Source organism: Porites lutea, chromosome 12, assembly GCF_958299795.1.
Source record: "Porites lutea chromosome 12, jaPorLute2.1, whole genome shotgun sequence".
Lineage (NCBI taxonomy): Eukaryota > Metazoa > Cnidaria > Anthozoa > Scleractinia > Poritidae > Porites > Porites lutea.
In genome coordinates this window covers 19,429,546-19,448,611 of record NC_133212.1, presented here as the reverse complement: position 1 = coordinate 19,448,611, position 19,066 = coordinate 19,429,546, and the positions used below count along the sequence as shown (strand labels likewise).

General features: G+C 37.4%; 2 protein-coding genes across 6 annotated transcripts in view; one reads left to right on the top strand and one right to left on the bottom strand.

The window, feature by feature from the left end:
* The window catches only part of LOC140921536 (leucine-rich repeat-containing protein 42-like), a 49,825-nt gene that overhangs the window by 7,474 nt on the left and 23,285 nt on the right, over positions 1-19,066 (top strand). The window lies entirely within an intron of this gene.
* Positions 1,182-17,694, bottom strand: LOC140953567 (uncharacterized). Of its 5 annotated transcripts, none has more exons than XM_073402977.1 (5): positions 17,516-17,694; positions 9,324-10,832; positions 4,152-4,313; positions 3,467-3,586; positions 1,182-2,838 (listed from the first exon to the last, which is right to left on the bottom strand). In XM_073402977.1, exons 1-5 carry the CDS (start codon positions 17,567-17,569, stop codon positions 2,449-2,451), a joined length of 2,235 nt encoding a protein of 744 aa, XP_073259078.1. In that variant the 5' UTR covers positions 17,570-17,694; the 3' UTR covers positions 1,182-2,448. The 5 variants fall into 5 exon arrangements, with proteins under 5 accessions (XP_073259078.1, XP_073259079.1, XP_073259082.1 ...); XM_073402978.1 differs by lacking the exon at positions 17,516-17,694 and adding an exon at positions 16,987-17,108; XM_073402981.1 differs by lacking the exon at positions 17,516-17,694 and adding an exon at positions 12,685-12,854.

Genomic DNA, 19,066 nt, shown 5'->3' with positions numbered 1-19,066 from the left:
GCAAGTTTTTATGACTATACAGTAGTTATTAGTAACTCACTGTCTTCAAACAAAATGTAAATCCCATAGGAATAGCATGCTACATGATTCCCATCTGCCGGCTACCTACGTGTACAGCAACTGTGTACATGTATGTTGTCTGTTGCATGTCTGCGTGCAAGGTGAAGGTGTTTATTTTTCCTCATCCTTGTGATTTTGTTAAAATAATTTTCTTAATTTGACCAACAACTAAACTGTATGCCAGATAGTATCAAATAGCTTTTGCTCAGAGAAATCGGCCACTTTTTTTCCCCAAAGAAGAAGCAACTAGTTTAAATAATGTGGTAACAAAAATAGAATTTGTTCACGTGCAAATGTATGTATTGTAATTATCATTTTTCATTGCTTGTAAGAGTTGATTGTGTGGCTGATAAATCAAAATTTGACTTGAAGTTTTAGCCAAATTTGAGCCATACAAATTTTCTTGAATGGAAAACATTCTCTTTTGTACTCACTAGTCCCCTGAACCCTACAAATCAGTTATTAGCGCTTTGAAATTTTAAAATTTTCTGAGGGCGCATGCCCCCAGACACCCCTGGAAAAGTGGACTACCAGCCCCTTGTTGATACAGTCGGTTACTGCATGTATTTTAACCTGCTGGCTACCTCAATTTTTTTTAAACCCCTGCCTCATCTAGAAATTTACAAATAAATAAATTCAGACCTTGTAACACTCAATTAATAATGTTTTATTAAAAACTATCATATAACCATACTATCAATATTTTTTAATAATCTGATGTTAATCCTGCGAGTCTCAAAACAGTAACTATAAAAAAGTTAGAAATACAAGCTGTTCTTCTATGCATGCTGATGAATCAGAAGTAAAAGAAAAAGTGCTTGATGTAATATATCAAACATGAGATGCAGTGTTTCATCACCAGATGAAACACCGAGAAGAGAGTTGAAAATACGACGCGCAGCGGAGTATTTTTGACGAACTTCGAGGTGTTTCATCTGGTGATGAAACACTGTGTCGAATGTTTGATATTTCTTCTCAAACAAAATCATTTTTGAAGGAGAAATTAAGGATGCAAATACTAAGCAGTGTTTCATCCGATTTCCAAACACTCATTAAACATTAATTTCCTTTGTATTTTCTTAATGAATTATTAATGAGTTTGAGAAATTTACATAAAGTTTCAACAATAGCAGGGTTTTTCCACAGCCAGACTTTTTAATGATATAAGGCCGTCTCTTTAAGGGTGTGTTTGATTGTATTCTGGGCCACTTAACTCTACATACATTGGGATATTTTATTGCAAGCAGATTTCTAGTTATTGCAAAGCAATAAACGCCAAAATGAGTGACTTTTAAAGCTTATTGCTTTTATTCTTATTCTGGAATACATTTAATTGACAACGCCCTATTTTTGTTGGTGTCTTTACCATGACTGTGTATAACCTATTTAGGTGATAAAGAACTGGAAAATTGAAAGGACAAAAGAGGAATATAATAAAATTTTGAAAAAATTCAAATGAATGAAATGTATGTAAAGTAGGTGTGGCTCACTTCTACTGCATGTATGATGATTTATGGTACAATAAATTACTGATTAAAACAACAGAGATTGTACAAAATGTTGTTTGCAAAAATGAGATTAGCAACAAGTTGGACATTGACCTGACATAATTATGAACTAACTACAATGAAAATATTTTATGCAACATTATTAATTATTATATTAAAGCTCATTATTAAGGCAATGGATTATGCCAGGAAGTTTCCATTACTTTAAATTGCACAGCTTAACAGTCTGTACCTTTTCACCATTGCAGAAGTCTCTGTATCAAAATAACTTTTCAACACATCTTACATGTACTTCCATAAATTCAATTCTTACTTAAATTAGAAATTAATTTTTTAAGCAGCAGCGAAAAATACATTTGAATTCAAATCTTCTCACTCAAGTACTTTTACAATAAAATAGTACTAACTTCATTTAATAGTGCCAAATAGCTTTTACATGCTTGCTGGATGTATAAACAATTTTAAAATCTTATAATAAAAATGCTAATTTCCTATGAGTAACCATTACCACTAATTTGTGATTTTCCCTTGAGTTTGAAAGTCATTATGCCTGATCTTCTAGGGTTCCTGTTTTTGAACCCCACGTGTGCAAGCAAGTACAGTTTATATTTTCCTCTAGCAAAAACAATTTTTACGGACACGTACAAGTGGCCTCGTCACATCTGCATCATTTTATGAAATTCTTAGGTTTCATCAAGCATGACCCCCAAAACAATCTCTTAGTTCCTGTTATTTACAGTCCGGTCCTGACAAGTATGACATATACAGTGCTTATGTAAACCATGTGTCTTCCATCTGCATTGAAACTTGTTTGTACAAGTTTGTGGGTTCTTTTTTGAATTCAAGTTCTTGGACTATTTGAGTCAGTGAAGCTTGTTAGCTACGTTGAATAACCACTCATCAGTGGTTTTAATGTCTCCTCAAATGTGGGGATTTCCATTGAGCTCAACATTTGAGTATAGCGAAAGTCTTGTTCCTCTTCGGGAGTTGGCGTGCTCGCTCTTGCTACAGGTTGTGAAGGTGGTGGATTGTACTGTCTGTACATGCTTTCTGGACCATACCAAGCTCTTTGAGTATCAGGAAGTGCTTGAGCAAAACCATTTTCCAGAGCAAGTTTTTTCTCTGTTGTCTGACGAAGTGTATCTAGCATTTTCTGCCGCTTTCTTGCTTGATATTCGTCCATGAAGGCAAAATCTGACAAAGGTCTTGTCACCCCTGCACACAGTAGGTCTCTTTTTGATGATCTGTTTCCTCTTGTTTTCTGTTTTGTCTGATATAAAAACAAAATATAGCATTAAATTTTGTCATAGGGACATTACAAGTATATTGGTAGGAAAGGTTGTTTCTGTTTTTCTTTCCTAATTTCAAAGTCGCAACATTGCGGAAATGACAATAAAGGAATATTTTTTTCAGTAGAATAATATCAGCAAAAACTGTATCTTTTGCAGAATATGGGGTACAAGATTATTATGTATTGTTGGAATTCTGATAGGGGGACGTGGTGTTCTAAGGTTAAGGTGAAAGTCAGTGGTTTCTGCCTAATCCAGAGAACTCTGAACACCCATCTGTTGCCAGTGCTGCTTAAAAGAGTCCAGTTAAATGAAAAGTCTCTGCTTTTTGTTTATCAATGTGCAACTTTAAGCCAGGAATCCACATCTGTTCTGTGATGAAACAGCTACAGTGGCACTTCGATACGACAAAGGGCCAAGGGACTGGCAAAATTTGTTTGCTACTTATATAATGAGGTTTTGTTATATCAAGGTTCTTTTCCCTATATTTTACTATTTCTGTGGTAAAGAAAATTGCTCGCTATACCAAGGACAGATTCATTATAGCAAGGTTCCAGTTTACAAGGCCAAAAGGCAATGGGTTTTGAAAATCATAAGAAAGAGACATACCTTTGTATTTGAGTTCTGCTGTGGCATTTTGCCATTAGCATGTTGTTTGAAATGCTTTCTAAGTGAAGATGGGTCTGTGTATCTCTTTGGACAACCAGGAACTTGACATGCATATGGTTTCTGCAAATAGCAGAAAAAAATATATTATGTCACAATATAATAATTCGATATGTTTTTTGTTTCCCTTCAGAGTTCGAGTTACCAGGGTTCTACTGTATAATAATCTCAGTAAAGTCAAACCCCATTAACCCTTTAAACCCTTACATCAAAATTCAAATTCCCATTTGTTATCCCTATACGTTTTCAATAGAAGTAGTGGGGAGAATTTGTTGAAGTATCAATTAGATTCATCTTGTGTGATCATGTCCTTAATTCTTATGACCACTGTGTTTTATAAAGCAGTGATATTACATGGAGAAATTTGACGCTGATCACTCTAAGGGCTTACAGGGTTAATAAGCGGACACTGAGGAGGCCATAGAAAGCGTCCGTATTAACGGGTGTCCGTATTAAGCAGGTTGAATTTAGAGAAAATTTAAGGGTTTTCATTCCCCAGGGACAAAGCAAACTGTCCGTAATAATGAGGTGTCCGTATGAAGTGGGTGTCCTTGAAGCTGCAGAGTTTCACTATACCATGTTGATTCATTTTATTACCAAGTACATGTAGAGAGTGGTGTTTACTTACTGTATCTTGATGTGTCCTTTGATGTTTGGCTCTATCAGATGAATTTGAAAATGCCTTTGGGCAGCCTAGATGTTGGCAAAGGTATGGCTTTTCCCCTGTGTGGGACCGCATGTGAATTTTCAGGTTTTCTAGCCTTGAAAACGCCTTATTGCATCCTGGGAACTGAAGGAGAAAAGTGGCAAAATTAGTTCACTGACTTCTTGTTCTCCTTATTGTCAATATCTTCCATCCTAGATAATTCTTAATCATTTATAGTAAGTGTTTACTATTGCCTTGTTGGAATTTTTTCTATTTTGCCAAACTACTATTGCAAGTCTCCTTCAATATTAGAATAACTTTTTGATAAAACACATGTAACTGGAGAACTATTAGGAAAACAAACAAGCCATCCACTGGATAGCAATTTATTACATGTAATAATTGGATAGAAACATCCACCTTTTGAACAATAAAGAATTAGGTCATGGATAAAATACATGTAGTGTCAGTGTTTCTCAAGTATAAGTCATATGTCTATCTTAGAAGAAAGAAGTGTGACATTTTCTGTGTTCTATATATATCTTGTTTTCGAAAAACACTGGTCTATAGGAGGAATAAATTAATAACTTTTTTGCAATATTTTTAAGGCGCATGCCTGAGAAATTCTTTTGTCAAGAAGAGCTATTGCAGTATGTTGTTTATTTTTTCAGAAAAAGGGGAATCAAAGAAAAAAATCCACACAACTTGTGTTAGTAAAAAGTAAACACACCTCTAAGAAGGAATGTTCTGGAGACAGTGCAAATAACACAAGCTTATTTGCCTAGCCAACAAAACAGTGGAATAACAGCAAAACTGGAGCAACTTAATACAAAATAATGTAATCACAAAAGTACTGTGAGAAAATTACTTTCAGAACATGGTGATTGACATTAAGATTAAGATGGATTTCCAATCCTCTGTCCCCTTGGTATGCTCTAGCGCGTAATAGTACCTGGTGGCCTGCTGATGACCTACTTTCACCCTTAAAAACCTTGCTTTTTCAACGAAAAATAAATGCTAGGCAACCCTGGATTATTGGGCTCCCTACTGTTTTTCTGAGAGCACAGCCTTGGCCGGGTCAGGTTGGACCAGTTAAGCAAGTACTGAAGGCTTACACCTCTTCTTACATTAGTATTCTGTACATAATGCCAGTTTCAGTTCCTATCCTATTGACAGTGGAAATCCGCACTTAACCTCTTAAGCCAAATCGCTGGCTTTGTCTCAAAGCCACTTGTGATGTTGTCTTTCGTCTGGATTAAAAACAAGGATGTTTGTGTTTGGGAATAACATGATGTTTGTGGGGATAACAGAGGAACATTATGATTTTAATCTCTCCATTGTCTTTTGAACCTTCTTGAGACTTAAGATGCATAACCAAGTGCTTAAGTTTCCAATGGCTAGACATTGCTTCTTTGTTTTTTCACCAAAAATGTGTTTTTCGTCCAAGACAGAGTACACAAGTTTAAGACAAAATATGTCAGTGCTAAAGCTGTACTATTGGTCTTGAACAGATGCTTATGGTCATCAGGAAGTGAATATTTTTCACTCACTGACCAATATATATTTGTCATTTTAAAATAGTATCTCAAATGTCAACAAAATAATATCAAATTTAATCTTGATATTGGCAGTACCAATGACCTGAATTCTGATGACTGTAAACTCTACTTCACAAGATCTAAAAGAATGAGACTTCAAGACTACTAAAAACAGTGGAATGCTTACATGAGACAAAATGATCTCGAACTGACTCAAAAACAACACCAGTGAATTTCTAATAAATTACCAACTTGACGTTTTTGAAAGACCATTATCACTCCTGCAAATAAATATGGATTCGCTAAACTTTCAGTGAAACATAGGTGCACTCTTTAATATTGTTTCCTAAAACTATGAAATCATTTTGAACTATCTTTGTAGTTTTTGTTAAATACAGCTGTAATAATTTACCAGATGATTACTTGCGTCAGCTTGAGAAAGTTCTTGTTTTATTGTTTATGTCCACATCTTTGTTTCAAAGAACCTAAGCTTTAAAAATCGAAATGTGTTTGGTTATGTGTTTCATAGGACAAATAGATGATACTCAACTTATTCTGTGCGCAACTCTATACACTTGCTCTGCACTTAAATGTTTAATGAATATATTATATTCATTAAACATTTATTGCAGAGCAGTTCACTTTCCACAATAATAATTTTATCTTGTTTGACAAGACAGCTTCTCATATTTTCAAGTTTGTGGATAAAATTCTGAAGTCTGGACATATACATGAAGAATACATAGTGCTAGCTACTTTTCTACTTTTCACTGGTGTTGTTAAAAATATTATGCCGTCGAGGGTGGCTATAACATGACCATTCATGTCAGTCATGGAGCAGTAATTTACTTATGCAATGCAATGTATTTCAAAAAGCGAATCTACAATTCTATCAGTAAAATGGCAAGAGGAACTAATTTTTGTTAAAGCCAAAAGATATGAACATATATATACTGTATTTATTGAGAACAGTTATGGTAAAACTCTTACACAGAGATCTGCGTGTTTTACTGGGAATTGTTTACCTCAGTCTGATGTTGAAATTCAAACCACTCTATTCATCATACCAGCTGGGTTCAAAAAAACAAGAACTAGTTCCAAATTTTTCCAAAAAAATAATCTATCAAATAACAGGCCACCAGAGGCTACAGAACCTGTTCTTTTATACTTGTAAGATTTAATTGAAAGAAAACCCATCCAAGATAAACAAAATTGTTGAATGTAAGAAAGTCACTCAAAACAAACATAATAAATTTAGAAAAATAATTAATGTCCTAGCACCTAAAATAGCAATGAGCATACACTTGTCAGGAAGTAACTTCTGTACAAGTTGTTTTCTATTTTTCTAAAACACTGTATATCTGCATTTAATGTTAGGAAGACTGTTGTTCAAATCTCTGTGGGCAGTGTATTGTCAGAAAAATTAGTTAAGAACAACTGATCAGTAATTACTGCAATCAAATTTGCCGCAGTGCCAGTTTTCTTGAAATGGCCTCGACACACAAAGCAGAAACAAAGGCGTTTATTTTGCGATGCATCAATTTGAAATTAAACTGTCTGTTGGTAGTCTACTGTAAATGTTTTGGCCACAATGTCCAAAAAAATTAATTTGTATTTAGAAATTCAATTGCTAACTGTCATGTTTTATTTATTTTGATTGATTTAGGACTCAAACTTAATAAATGCAAAAGAGAGATAAATATTGAGTAAAAGCAATTTAATACGCTGTCAGTTGAATATTATTTTTTGCCCTCGAAAATAGCACGAGTCGAGTGCAAATCAATTAGCGCTTTGTTTTGTTAAATGTTGTCCTTAAATTTCCACAAAATACATGAGGTTTTCCATAAAATTCAATATTAAACTAAATAGAACGGTTTGCACACTCTTAAATATGCAATTTGAAACGCTTTTTATCCAGACAGAATGAAGACAATCTTCAAAGATTTATTGCAGGTGCACCATTTTACACAGACAAAAGGGGTGATCAAACAATGACTTTTTTAGCACTCACGAAGAATCACAGGTATCGCTTTAAATTTGTACACTAGTGTGAAATAAACAGAAAAAAATCATCGTATAAATTTTAATTAAAAGAAAAACCATTTTAACGATGACGTTTGTGATATCAATTAGGGCGTTCTCAAGAAAAAACTATCTTTGTCAAATGGGAATTGTTTGGGTTTGCCTTCCTAGAGTGTTGCCAACTTGAAATAAAACGCTTGATGACCAACATATTACTAGATACTGTCATTGACTAAGAGCAGGTGGTTTTCAACTTTTGGAATACGTAAAAAATTCCGTCCAAAGTCTTCCGTGACGACGATTCACGCAAACAGCGGGGGTCGTTTCTTCGCCCCAAGGTCAACAGAGAGCCTCGCGCCTTAGCCATCGCCGAGCGACCATTTTGAAGGCAATGTCCATTTTAATTCACACCAAATCTAATTATATTCATAACTTTATTTGGAAGGGGAGACAAAACTTGCGAATGTAAAGACTGTATGAGGCGACTTTCAATAGTTTTTCTTTGTAGTCTTCCGACACCACTCCCCCCTCTCTCCTCACTCAACAAATTGCTTTTCAAAACAGGTTGCATACACGCGGAATTAATAAAAGAAGAATAGAACACAAAAACCATGAAGAGGTCGAGCTAGTGTACTTTTTGTTCTCTTAATTTTTTTTCGTACGGTTTTTTGTGAGTGATCATTCTCGAAAACATGGTATTTTAGACTGAAAACGATTGATTGTGTAACAATTCTCTATAGCATCCCCGCCGATTGAGCCACATGGAACCCTTTCATTGCTCTTGAATGCGCAGATATTTTTGCGGTAAATTCTCGCGCGAAAGTTCGCCAAGACTTAAAAAAATCCTCCTTATAACTCTCCTCTTTCATTATTGACCTTAGAAAAGCGAGACGAGAGATTTAAACACGCGCAAAGCCGTTTCGTGATTTACGAGATCTGGTCTAGGGAATTTGTTTTTCTTTTCGACTGTTCCGAACCACAAGTATAACAAATATGCCTTTGAATTTGTAGCTGTAGAGGCCAAACTGAAAGACAAACAAAGCTTTTATTGTGTCTTATGCAAATGCACACAGAACCTGGCGTGAGTGGCTTCAAATGCCTGCTACATCAGAATGTTACCTTTAGCTACAGGCCGTCTAGAAACGAGATGGGTTTTTGACCGCAACGCTAAAATATGTGTCTACTCATTTCCTGAATTTCACGCATCGCAGACCTTCATTTCCCATCCAAAAACCGACAAAAGTTCTCTGCCTGATCAAAGAAAGCAACGTCGTGTGATTGAACTCATAAAAACATGATTAAATTATGCCCAAGGTGACATTTGAATACCACTCGTGTCAAAACGAGCACCGAGAACCGCTAAGTCTGAATTCACTTCCACGTGTTGTATTTGGACATTTCGCGATAACAGATGCCCATCGCTCGCTTGGTAGGTAATTCGAGCCGATATTGAGAAATTTCCAAAACTCGATTCTTGACTCAATATCACTCCCAATCCTACAAATTGAGTGCAAAATAATTGACGCGATCTATCTGAAGGAACTCTAAGACAATACAAAACAAACATCGCTTTTGTACTACCCGTACTACTTACCGTACATTTGTTGGGCTTCTCGCCCGAATGGACTCTCATATGAATCACAAGCTTGTATCTCGCGTTGAAAGCCCTTCGTTGCCTGCTGCAGTCTTTCCAATAACAAATATACAAATCGTCCGCCTTTCTTTGATCGATATGAACTTTCTCTATATGGCGCACCAAGTCATCTTGTTCCGAAAATATGGATCCCTCGCAGTTGACCCATTTGCAAGGGAACACTGTATTCTCTTCGCTAGATTCCTTCGCGTTAGAAGCTGTTGTCGAAGTTTTCTTCTCTTTAACCGCCTCCTCGCCAGTCCAGCTATTCTCTTGTTTAGTGTCAGCTTTTTTTTCTTGCTTTTTGTCTCCCTGCGTTGGCAAGTACTTGCCGAAGTTTTGCAAATGTTCCTTGAGTATCTCCTCCGATTTGGTGGTGCTACGACTGCCAGACTTGAACAACTGCGACAGCTTACTCCTTGGGTCGGGAACTACCGTTACATTTGGCGTGATCGACTCAGTCTGATTACTCCAAAGTTTGTAATTTGCAAACGTTCTCGAGTTGTAGTTCTGGTAAGATGCTCTCGATCTATCATAGGGGTTTATTTCAGTCGGCGAAAGATCCGACTCCGACTCGCTATAAGGGAAGAAGTGTCGCGGCCGTGCCGAGTGACACGGGCTTCCCAGCTCAGAATCTGTGAGAATCGAACTCCCTGTCGAGAGAGTCGGCGAGAACTCATCAGCTTGAAAAGGCTGCTGTCCTCCATTGAAGAAGCTATTTACACCTTCAGGTATAGAACGTGACCAGCTTCGGCTTCTCGGTGCTTCTGGGAAGTTGTACTGAACAGCCGGGCCATTTATTTGGCCGCGGCGTGGTTGAGAGCTAAAACGAGACTCGGCGACGCCATTTCGGGCGAGTTCAGACGCGAAGTTCGCTTTCTCGGCCAGTTCTGTTAAGCCAGCTAGAGGGTTAATGGCAACTTGCTGTGGACCATTCTGAAGTGACGGAGACAGACAACCTTTTGCAACACCTTGACCGAACGGTGTGGTGGAATTTTCCACCGCAAATTCATTTTGCGTGTTAGCTGCGTTCGCAAAGTTAGCAACCTCGTTTGTGGACATTCCACCGTGTGTATTGTGCTGCGAGTAATGATAATCAAACATCGGAGCACCTCTCTCCGATGAAATCATGTTCTCTACCCCGATCTCTGCGTGCTTGAATGAACCGAAATGATTTGGTATGCCTCTTTCAGATACTAAATTTCCATTGCGTACGTTTGGGTTTAAAATGTTTTGGCCTTGAACTCGAGATGAGTAAAACCCGTCACTGGGTCCATACATACTGAAAGGCGCGGGAAGGGGCTCTGGGGACCTCTTGACGTCTGTCTCCTCTGCGATTTCAGCTCCGCTTTTCTGAAATTCGGCACTGAAAGTTTTGCTGGTAATTTCTTGGAACTGCTCAAGGTATCTGACCGTATCTGAGTAGTCCTTGAGATTAATGTCCGTATTGTGTCCTCGCATCACATTCCCCTATAACATTCAAATAACAAAGTAAACAAGATTAAACAAAATGAGCACAAGAAAGAATGCATACATTCCCCGTTAAACTGACTCAAGCTGCTTTCCCGCGCGCATTAGGATAAATAAGAATAATAAAATTCGCCCATTGACTTATTATGGTTACCTCTAGAAGGAGTTATGGCAAATGTATTCGGATCCACTCTGGCGCGCGCTGTTCAAATGAGCCGATGCTTTACTCTGTAAAAGCATGTAAATCACTCAAGGGAAAGCATCCTTTCTCTTATCTTTACACACGAGTGGAAAACAATAGAAATGCTAAACTGCAACACACTGCCCAAGCACCTTGGGTTTTATCGTCGGTCACAGTGCTTTTCTGAAGGAAACCCCCCTGTGATTGACACCTATTCATACAAGTAGCTATGGCAACTAATTAAGACTTATTAAATTTCACCGCCCCGCCAATCACAGGCCTCTGAAGGCGGGGAATTGGTTTTTCGCAGTCTTTTAACGTGGCTGGATTCTCCTTTCATCCACCGTCTTGCGATTTTCCCGTAGGCTAAATAATACCCCTCGGGTCAAAATGCCTGAAGGTTATTATTTGGAAGCTTTCTATAGGTCACTTTACTCGCATTTCATTTCTGGTTGTGCATTTGAAGGGTTTCATTAACCCTGACATAAATTTGACAGTTGTTGACAAAGTCTGCGTTACGTATCATTTCCGGTATTTGTTTGGCATATAACCGCTTAATTTTCCTTGCGAATCGAAGTTGATTAGTTTAATATTTTACCTATCTTTACGTCACAAGCCGCTTGATGAACCTACATGATACTGAAAAAATTTTTATCGCGCAGAAAGTCCCTTAAAAAAGTGCTAAACCTCTTGCCCACGTTCAACACACAATCTCTTGACTCTTTCATCTTTCCTATCAACATATCTCTGAACAAGCAGGTTTTAAAAGTTTACTGCTTTGACCGGTAGTTAAGTTTATAATTCAACAACCCCTTGGCTATTGCGCGATGACCACTCCTCGCGGTTTGTAGCAATGAGATATCGAGGTCTCTTTTTTTTTTTTTTAAAAAAAAAAAACGTAAAGGCGAGCCGCCTTTCTCGAGATCCGCTCTCACTAATGGTTGTTTTTCTTCTAATGAAACTTTTATATCCGCCGGGCGGAAAACAAAGCAAATATGGCAAGAATATGGATTTCTTCTACAGCTTGCCGAAAACAAATAAACATATTTACTCTGCTACTAGAGCTTTCACATTAACAAGCATTTGAACGCATCTGAAATGGGCCATTGTTTTGGATGTAAAGTTCCGGATTTTTCTATCGCTTTGAATTAGCTAGACATGTCTCTTTCCTTGCCGATGGCTACAAAACCACGCTATATTATTGGCTCTGCTCGTGAATATCACAAGGATCTCAGCGATGTTATCAAAGGGGAAAAGAAGATTACCTTTAAGAGCTGCTTGAGAAATACCAAAAGGTTGTTTTTTTACCGTCGTGAATTGTTGTTTGGTTGCTTTTGATCGGGTTCGTGACTCGCGAACACACGTCGTGCAACGAAATGAGAAAAGCAAACGTGAAGCGCTTGTTTCGTGGGCAGGAAGCCTCAAGTATTTTAAGCATCTGTGAAACCAGTTTGTGTAAAATGAGGTTTAAACGATCTGATGTACCTTGAAGCTTCTTTTCTTCGATTACAGTAATGTACCAAACGAACTGCGATTAATGTAACGGGTGTGATACAACTGCAACACCGACACACCGTATTACCGTATTCGCGTGAGATAACATCACCTTTAAACCCCATAAACTAATTGACTTTGCACTTTATAAAATTAGCAAATTTGATAGATTCTTACCGAAACTGACACTTCATTCCTTGTAACCGTTCCTCTCGTGCAAATTTGCCACGATGTTAAGCCAAACAGATTAATCTGTTACTTATCGTTGGTTGTTTTCTATGCCAGCCGACACGAGCAAGTCCTACGTACCGCTGTCGTTTCACGTATGGTTTGTATCTCGTGCCAACGTCGGAAATCCTGAACTAACAAGAGGTATCATTTTATAGTCGAAAAGTGTTTCCGGAGCACGATGGAAAGGCCGGACTTATGCGTGACTAGATAACATTTGTTCAAGGTAAAGATAAAAGCTTTGGCCAGCCATATTCAGCAAAAATAATTTGTGAAAAATATGTTGTAAGCGTTAAGTACAATCTGAGACTGTTTTACCGAGCTGATTGTGTCAACAACAGCTTGACATTTGCTCTCTCTTTACTTAATTACGAAGTAGTACGTACTAAGATGAAGTTGTAAATTTTGTTGTTGTTGTTTTTTTTAATTTCAAATTAGCTTTTTTTTAGTTTTCCATCTCCAGAAACCGTGTTCCCATTAGGAAAGCGTTGAAGCTTCTAGGATACACACCGATGATCTTGGGTCTATCTTTACGAGACCGACTGTTACCAGCCAGTGTTGTATTTTTTTTTCGCGGTTTCGTTGATGATCAGGTTTAGCTGGAAACCTCTGGAAGCACAGTCTAAGTGGAGTAATCATATGATCTTCTTTTTCGAACGGTCTTTAAATCATGTATTCCGGATATTTTGAAAAATATGCCTCCGCCTCCTTCGCACAAGCCTCTGCCTTGAAATTTAGATTTTCGATCGTGTTATCGTAACCTTCTGAGGCTTTCTTTGTCCCTGTTTTTCAGTGTCGAGTTTTTTTTGCAGGTTTAGAGCCATGACGAGAACATTTAAGGTATATTTTTTCCAGTTGTTCAGAGAGTTATATCGCAGTTAGAGATCGTTGAATCACACAGTGTTCACGTTAAAAGCTTCCGCTCATCGATTCATTCTAAGTAATGTTTACTGACATTTTTTCCTGTTATACTGTGTCTTTCCTCCACCAGAATAAAAGGAACGATAATTTTGATTGCTTGTCATGTGTTCCAGTGTGACGGAGTCGCCCACTGACATCTTTAACGGGTGTGACGATTAATAAAAGCATGCTACTCCGTGCAATAATTTCCCATGTCATCATCCTGTACGGAAGACGGTGCTACCCTAGGCTTTTAGCAAATTGTGTCGGCATCCTTACTTGAGGCTGCAGTGACTCAATAAAAACTACTGCACAATGCTTTCTTGTACTACTGTTTATATGATGCTGTGCAATGTGGTTTCAACGCTTGAATCTACGCATGAAATGATAAGTGTGACCTTTCCAATAAAAGCTACTGAGCATTACTTTCCTCTGATGCTATTTTTACAATGTTGCTTAAAGTGGTTCTGACGTTTGAGTTTGTAGAAGAGATCAGGAAGTGCGACCGTTTCAGTGAAACCCACAGAATATTACTTTCCTGTGTTGTTATTTTCATTTTGTGTAAAGTGGTTCTTACTTTTGAGTGTGTAGACGAAATTATTAATCGTGAATATAAAGACCATTTCAATGAAGATACTGAGGCGTTCTTTCTCATTGGTCTGAATGAATGAATGAATGTACTGCTGAATGGTGTACTGTTTTCATAATGTACATATAGTGGTCCTGACTATTGAGTCTGTGAACGAGATCATTAAATGTGACTCCATTTCTGCCATGAAAGTTACTGAGTGAGTACTTTCCTGCGGTAATGTTTTTAATATGTTGTGTAAAGTGGTTCTATCCGTTTTGCAGAATGTGTGGACGAGATTATACCGTGTCAACATTCAAATGAAAGCAACTGAGCAGTAGTTTCCTGTAATGGTGTCGGCGGATGAAATCATTAAGTGTGAACGTTCAAATGAATGCACTTGAGCTTTTCTCTGACACCGTACTGTGCTGTTTAAAGATTTTTCTTGCCTTTGTGTCGGAAATGACGTTCTTAGCTTTGACAAACAAAATAAAAGCCAGCTAGTGGGCGGTAGGTTGTTGTGGTATCGATTTTTTTTCATTTGTATTGTGCTAGGTGATTTCTAGCTTATAAATGGATGGACATTTTTTGTTTTGTTGTTAGCAATTAAATTTCCTTCTCGTTTCCTTTGAACTGGAAAAAACTGATGGAAACTCAAGTTAGAGATCATAGTTTGCCAAAGAAGAGTAAATAAGTTTTGAAGTCTGTGATGACCCGAGACTTTTCGGCAGGTTACTGCAGCTTTGCTAATTACCTCAATTACAAAGACGTCAATGAGTTACTCTAACTTTTCAGGCTGTAGATGAAATTGTATGGTGTGACCATTCAAGTGAAACCTCTTTAAAAGTACCTTCGCACTGTACCATTTGTTTTTCAGTATTTTATTTACAAAAAATTATTAAAAGTCATGGCACTTTTTTCTTGATTATTTTTTGTTTGGGCACTCTTGAGAGAGAAAGAGTTGACTAGTTGCCCTTAAATATTTCTAAGGATTTCAAGCTTCAGTTAATTTTTTTCTCATTATTGGCTTCTGCTTTTCCGCTAGGTGATCGTCGATCAAACAAAAATCACTGTGAAACAAAGATATTTGCATAACGAGCAATTACTCGCTCGCGAAACCATGAATCCATCACCCTTTAAACATTTATTATACATCAGCGTTTTTGAAGATGACATCTCGCCGAAACTGCAAGATCTAGTAAACGTCGGTGTTTGCATCTGATTAGCCAATCGAAGTAACACACCGGATCTCGTGTTTTTGTTTTATTTAAAGCATTTTCGTGAGACCAGCGGCCCATTAAATTAGGCTTGGATATAACTCAAGTGGCTTAACACGTCATAAAGCCATAGACTCACCAACCAGTAAAGCGTAAAGACTAGCAAATTTGCTTTGTCACAATTTCGACAAATTTTGCGAAAACGAAGCGCGGTAGACTGCAACTCGAGTTTGAGTTGGTGTTAACAATTAGTCTCGAGGCATTTTATGCCAACGGCACAAAAAAGAAATCCATTTTTAGATTCCAAAACAGATAAAGATCGACGGAGATAACTTGAGTTTGCCTAAACAAAGAGGATTGCGTGAATTTGAAAGTTGCGAAAGTTGTTCGGTATTGGTTACTCCTCGACAGCGTCATGCAAGCCAATAGAGTTGAAGCCCGTCTAATTGAAAGTTGACAAATTAATTTGTATATTCTTCAAAGTCTCCTTATGGTTTCGTAAAAAATCCAAATAATTCATTTATCTTTATAACCTCTCTCCACTGCTAGAAGAACGATACTGTTGCATCGAAAATCTAAAAGAACCATTTATTTTTGGCTCCACTTCAAATCATTTCCTTTCCACTCTCGTTTGATTTAGAGATATCGCTGCTTCTTCTCATATGCATTTTTGAAGCCTTAGGGATTGACGTTAAAGGTTTTCATTGGTAAAACTGCTTGCCTTCAGCGCCTAGCTTTAAAGTGAAAGTACTCAGCATCTTCCTGCATCTACAATAGCTTCTTGTCTTTTAAGGCGTTTGTAAGTTATGGTCTGCTTGTTAATATTGATCACTTCACTTTTAAATCCGGCGGATGCGTTTAAGACGTAGATTTCTGCTCTTTCGTCCTTTCCTGTGTTAAATTTAGAGTTCCCAAGCGGCGTAATTTATCAGCGCTTGTTTTGAGTTCCTATCATTTGATATTTCTACGTCTGAACTAAACATACTAACGAAAAGTTCCCAAAAACTCTTTTAAAGTTAATTGAACTTTCCCTAGGGTTTAAGCTAAAACAATAGTGAAAAATTCGGGGACAGAAAGAAGAGAATGTAATGTCAAAATTTCACTTTTTTAAATAAAAATCTTAAGGCTGTTACCACGGTTTTCCAATGAATTGAAATCAGATTTCAAGTTCTTACCCTTTTTTCACTGGCCTTAGCTGGCAAAATGCCAGGTTTGACCTGCTTAAGATGAGTGGATACATAGGGTTTCTGGGGTATAGACGTGAGTAACGTCTCGACAAAATAAAAGCTTTTTCAACTTCTCCTCCTTAATAGTAAAACCTTCGTGTAAACCTCTAACGGACGATTCATTATCTACTTGTTGCAATTTCACGTGCGCTATGAGCTCAAAGGGTTCTTTCTCTCTGAACTTTCAAGTCTGAATGGAACTCAAGAGTGCGCTCTTAAAATGAAAGCTGTAATTAGCAGTACATTACTAAGTCTTTAAAGCCGGTACTTTGGATCATAATGTACGGACGTCATCTGGACAAAAAGGGCCGTGTTCTGTAAAAGAAGAGTAATGTCTTACCTCTCCTATCCATTCAACACTGGCTAAAAGTTGCATCTTTTTAAGTGTGAGCTGTTTGACACACTGAGCACTTAAACTCTACCGAAAGTCTTATATAGAAAATTGCATTTGCATAATGTTCGTGTGTCAATGCGGTATAACTGCAAATCATTATGAGACCATATAAAGCGGAAAAAGACAATTATTGTGCCATGAATATAGCAAAGGGTCATGTTGATACAGCTCTGGTTTATTGGTTGATTGCTTTAACTACGTCATTTAGTTATTTAAGAGATCCCGCCCTCGTTCCGCGCGTTGCCCGCGCAAATTGCGTGCAGACTATCAAGAGCTTCAACTGGGTAATTACTTTGGCTGCACGAAAAGTCATCATACTTTGAAGTATGATACAGAAGCAGTTTAACAAACAAGAAAAGCGAATCAAGAGCCACCGTAAGCTCTTAGCTAGTAAAAAAGAAATAAAAAAATAGAAAAATGCATTGCTATAAAATTTGAGATTCACAACAATTTTTGAACGTATCTTTTGACTTACGGTTTGGAATAAGCATTCCATTGCTTGGTCCATTTCAGTTTTGTTAACCTTCATGACGTTCCAAGTTTTTTCCTGTTGGCCTGAAGCTACGTTTTCCCCGTTGGCGGAGCTGTTTGAGTCTCGCAAGGCCCTCGCCACAGAATTAATATCCTTCAGCGCTTTTTTGTTTTCTGCACAAAGTAACAAGCTCGATATCTGAAATATATTATCACAAAAAATTAATCAGCATTTTATAAATTCTTTCCATTTTTAATATTTCTTGCCGATATCTCGATATTATTTCCCAGCGGAAATTAAAAGTCATTTTAACAAACAACTTAATAACGTCTTGAGAGTTTACAACAAAATTTACCCAAGAGGCCTCTATAACAGAGACTTATCTTTCCCTGAATTGGGTACTCGAACAAGGTGCATACAAGTCTTGTAGTTATCTCCGACGTACCTATTATAACAGCAGTTACCAACAGCTGAAAAATGTGGTCAGTTTTTTGTTTTGTTACAATATTTTAGTTATATACCTTTTGCAGCAAATTTCTTTCTTGATTTCTGAACAACCCAGTCAGTATGAATACAACAGTTCTTTCGCATTCAGATATCTACATTCATCGATTGTTACCCTTGGAAGTGTGTTTCTTTATTCCTTTGTTTTAATCATCTAGTAAATGTGTCTAAGGACTCTTAAAAGTTATAAATGGCGCACACCTCCTTAACCTTTGCAGTCTGAGCGTTATTTATGCTACTTAAACCCTTGAACTGTGGACAGAATCATATGGTGTGACCATTCAAGTAAAATCTCTTCAACATGAGTACCTTCACAAGGTACTATTTGTCTACATTTACAAAGTTGCTTTGGCAAAGAAAGAATGACTTCGATTCAAGGTGATTTTAGGGGTGAAAGCATTAAAAAGCATTCCCATTACAACAATTATTGCACAGCTTAATACTGTGGGTGTACCCCAGCAATTTGCAGATCTATTCAATCATTTATCTAAAGACTGAAAGGCGGTAGAGGGATCAAGTGAGCTGCTACTTAATTAGCTCCCTTTTCTTTCTAATTATTGCCCAGACACGTGAAAAAACCCGTGCGTACATCATATCCGCCCCTTCGCGAAAACCATGCGGACCGAATCATGACTCAGCTAACGCACAAAAAAGTCTGAGTTCCGTCGGCCGTCAATGCTAAAACCTTCGCTTGATTGACAACTCGAAACGTTGCGCAATGCTGATGTGATGAAATGAGGTTGTTCCATTTAAAAGCTTGGAATTAAGTGCTGAGTCAGTCCATTCCATTTCACTTAATAAAATTGTGTCTAGTTCCCTAAAGTACCTTACTGTTTCGATCAGTTTTTGCAGTTTTAATAGTCTAAAGCCTGCATGGTCTCTCAAAATCCATCCTTTTTAATGCGCACGTATTATTTCTATTTCCTTGGGTTACATAGAGTTTGTGACAATGTCAAACGCAAACTTGGATTATTAGTTATACAACAAAATAACAGTTGAAGGCAAGCTTTAAGTGAAAAGAGCTATTTTAGTTTCGGAAGCAGCTAGACG

Coding starts and splice junctions, on each gene's coding strand:
- LOC140953567 (XM_073402977.1), bottom strand. CDS start 17,569: ATGAAGGTTAACAAAACTGAAATGGACCAAGCAATGGAATGCTTATTC. Junction 4,314..9,323: donor AGAAGCCCAACAAATGTACG/GTAAGTAGTACG, acceptor TTTCTCCTTCAG/TTCCCAGGATGCAATAAGGC. Junction 2,839..3,466: donor AGCAGAACTCAAATACAAAG/GTATGTCTCTTT, acceptor TTTTTATATCAG/ACAAAACAGAAAACAAGAGG.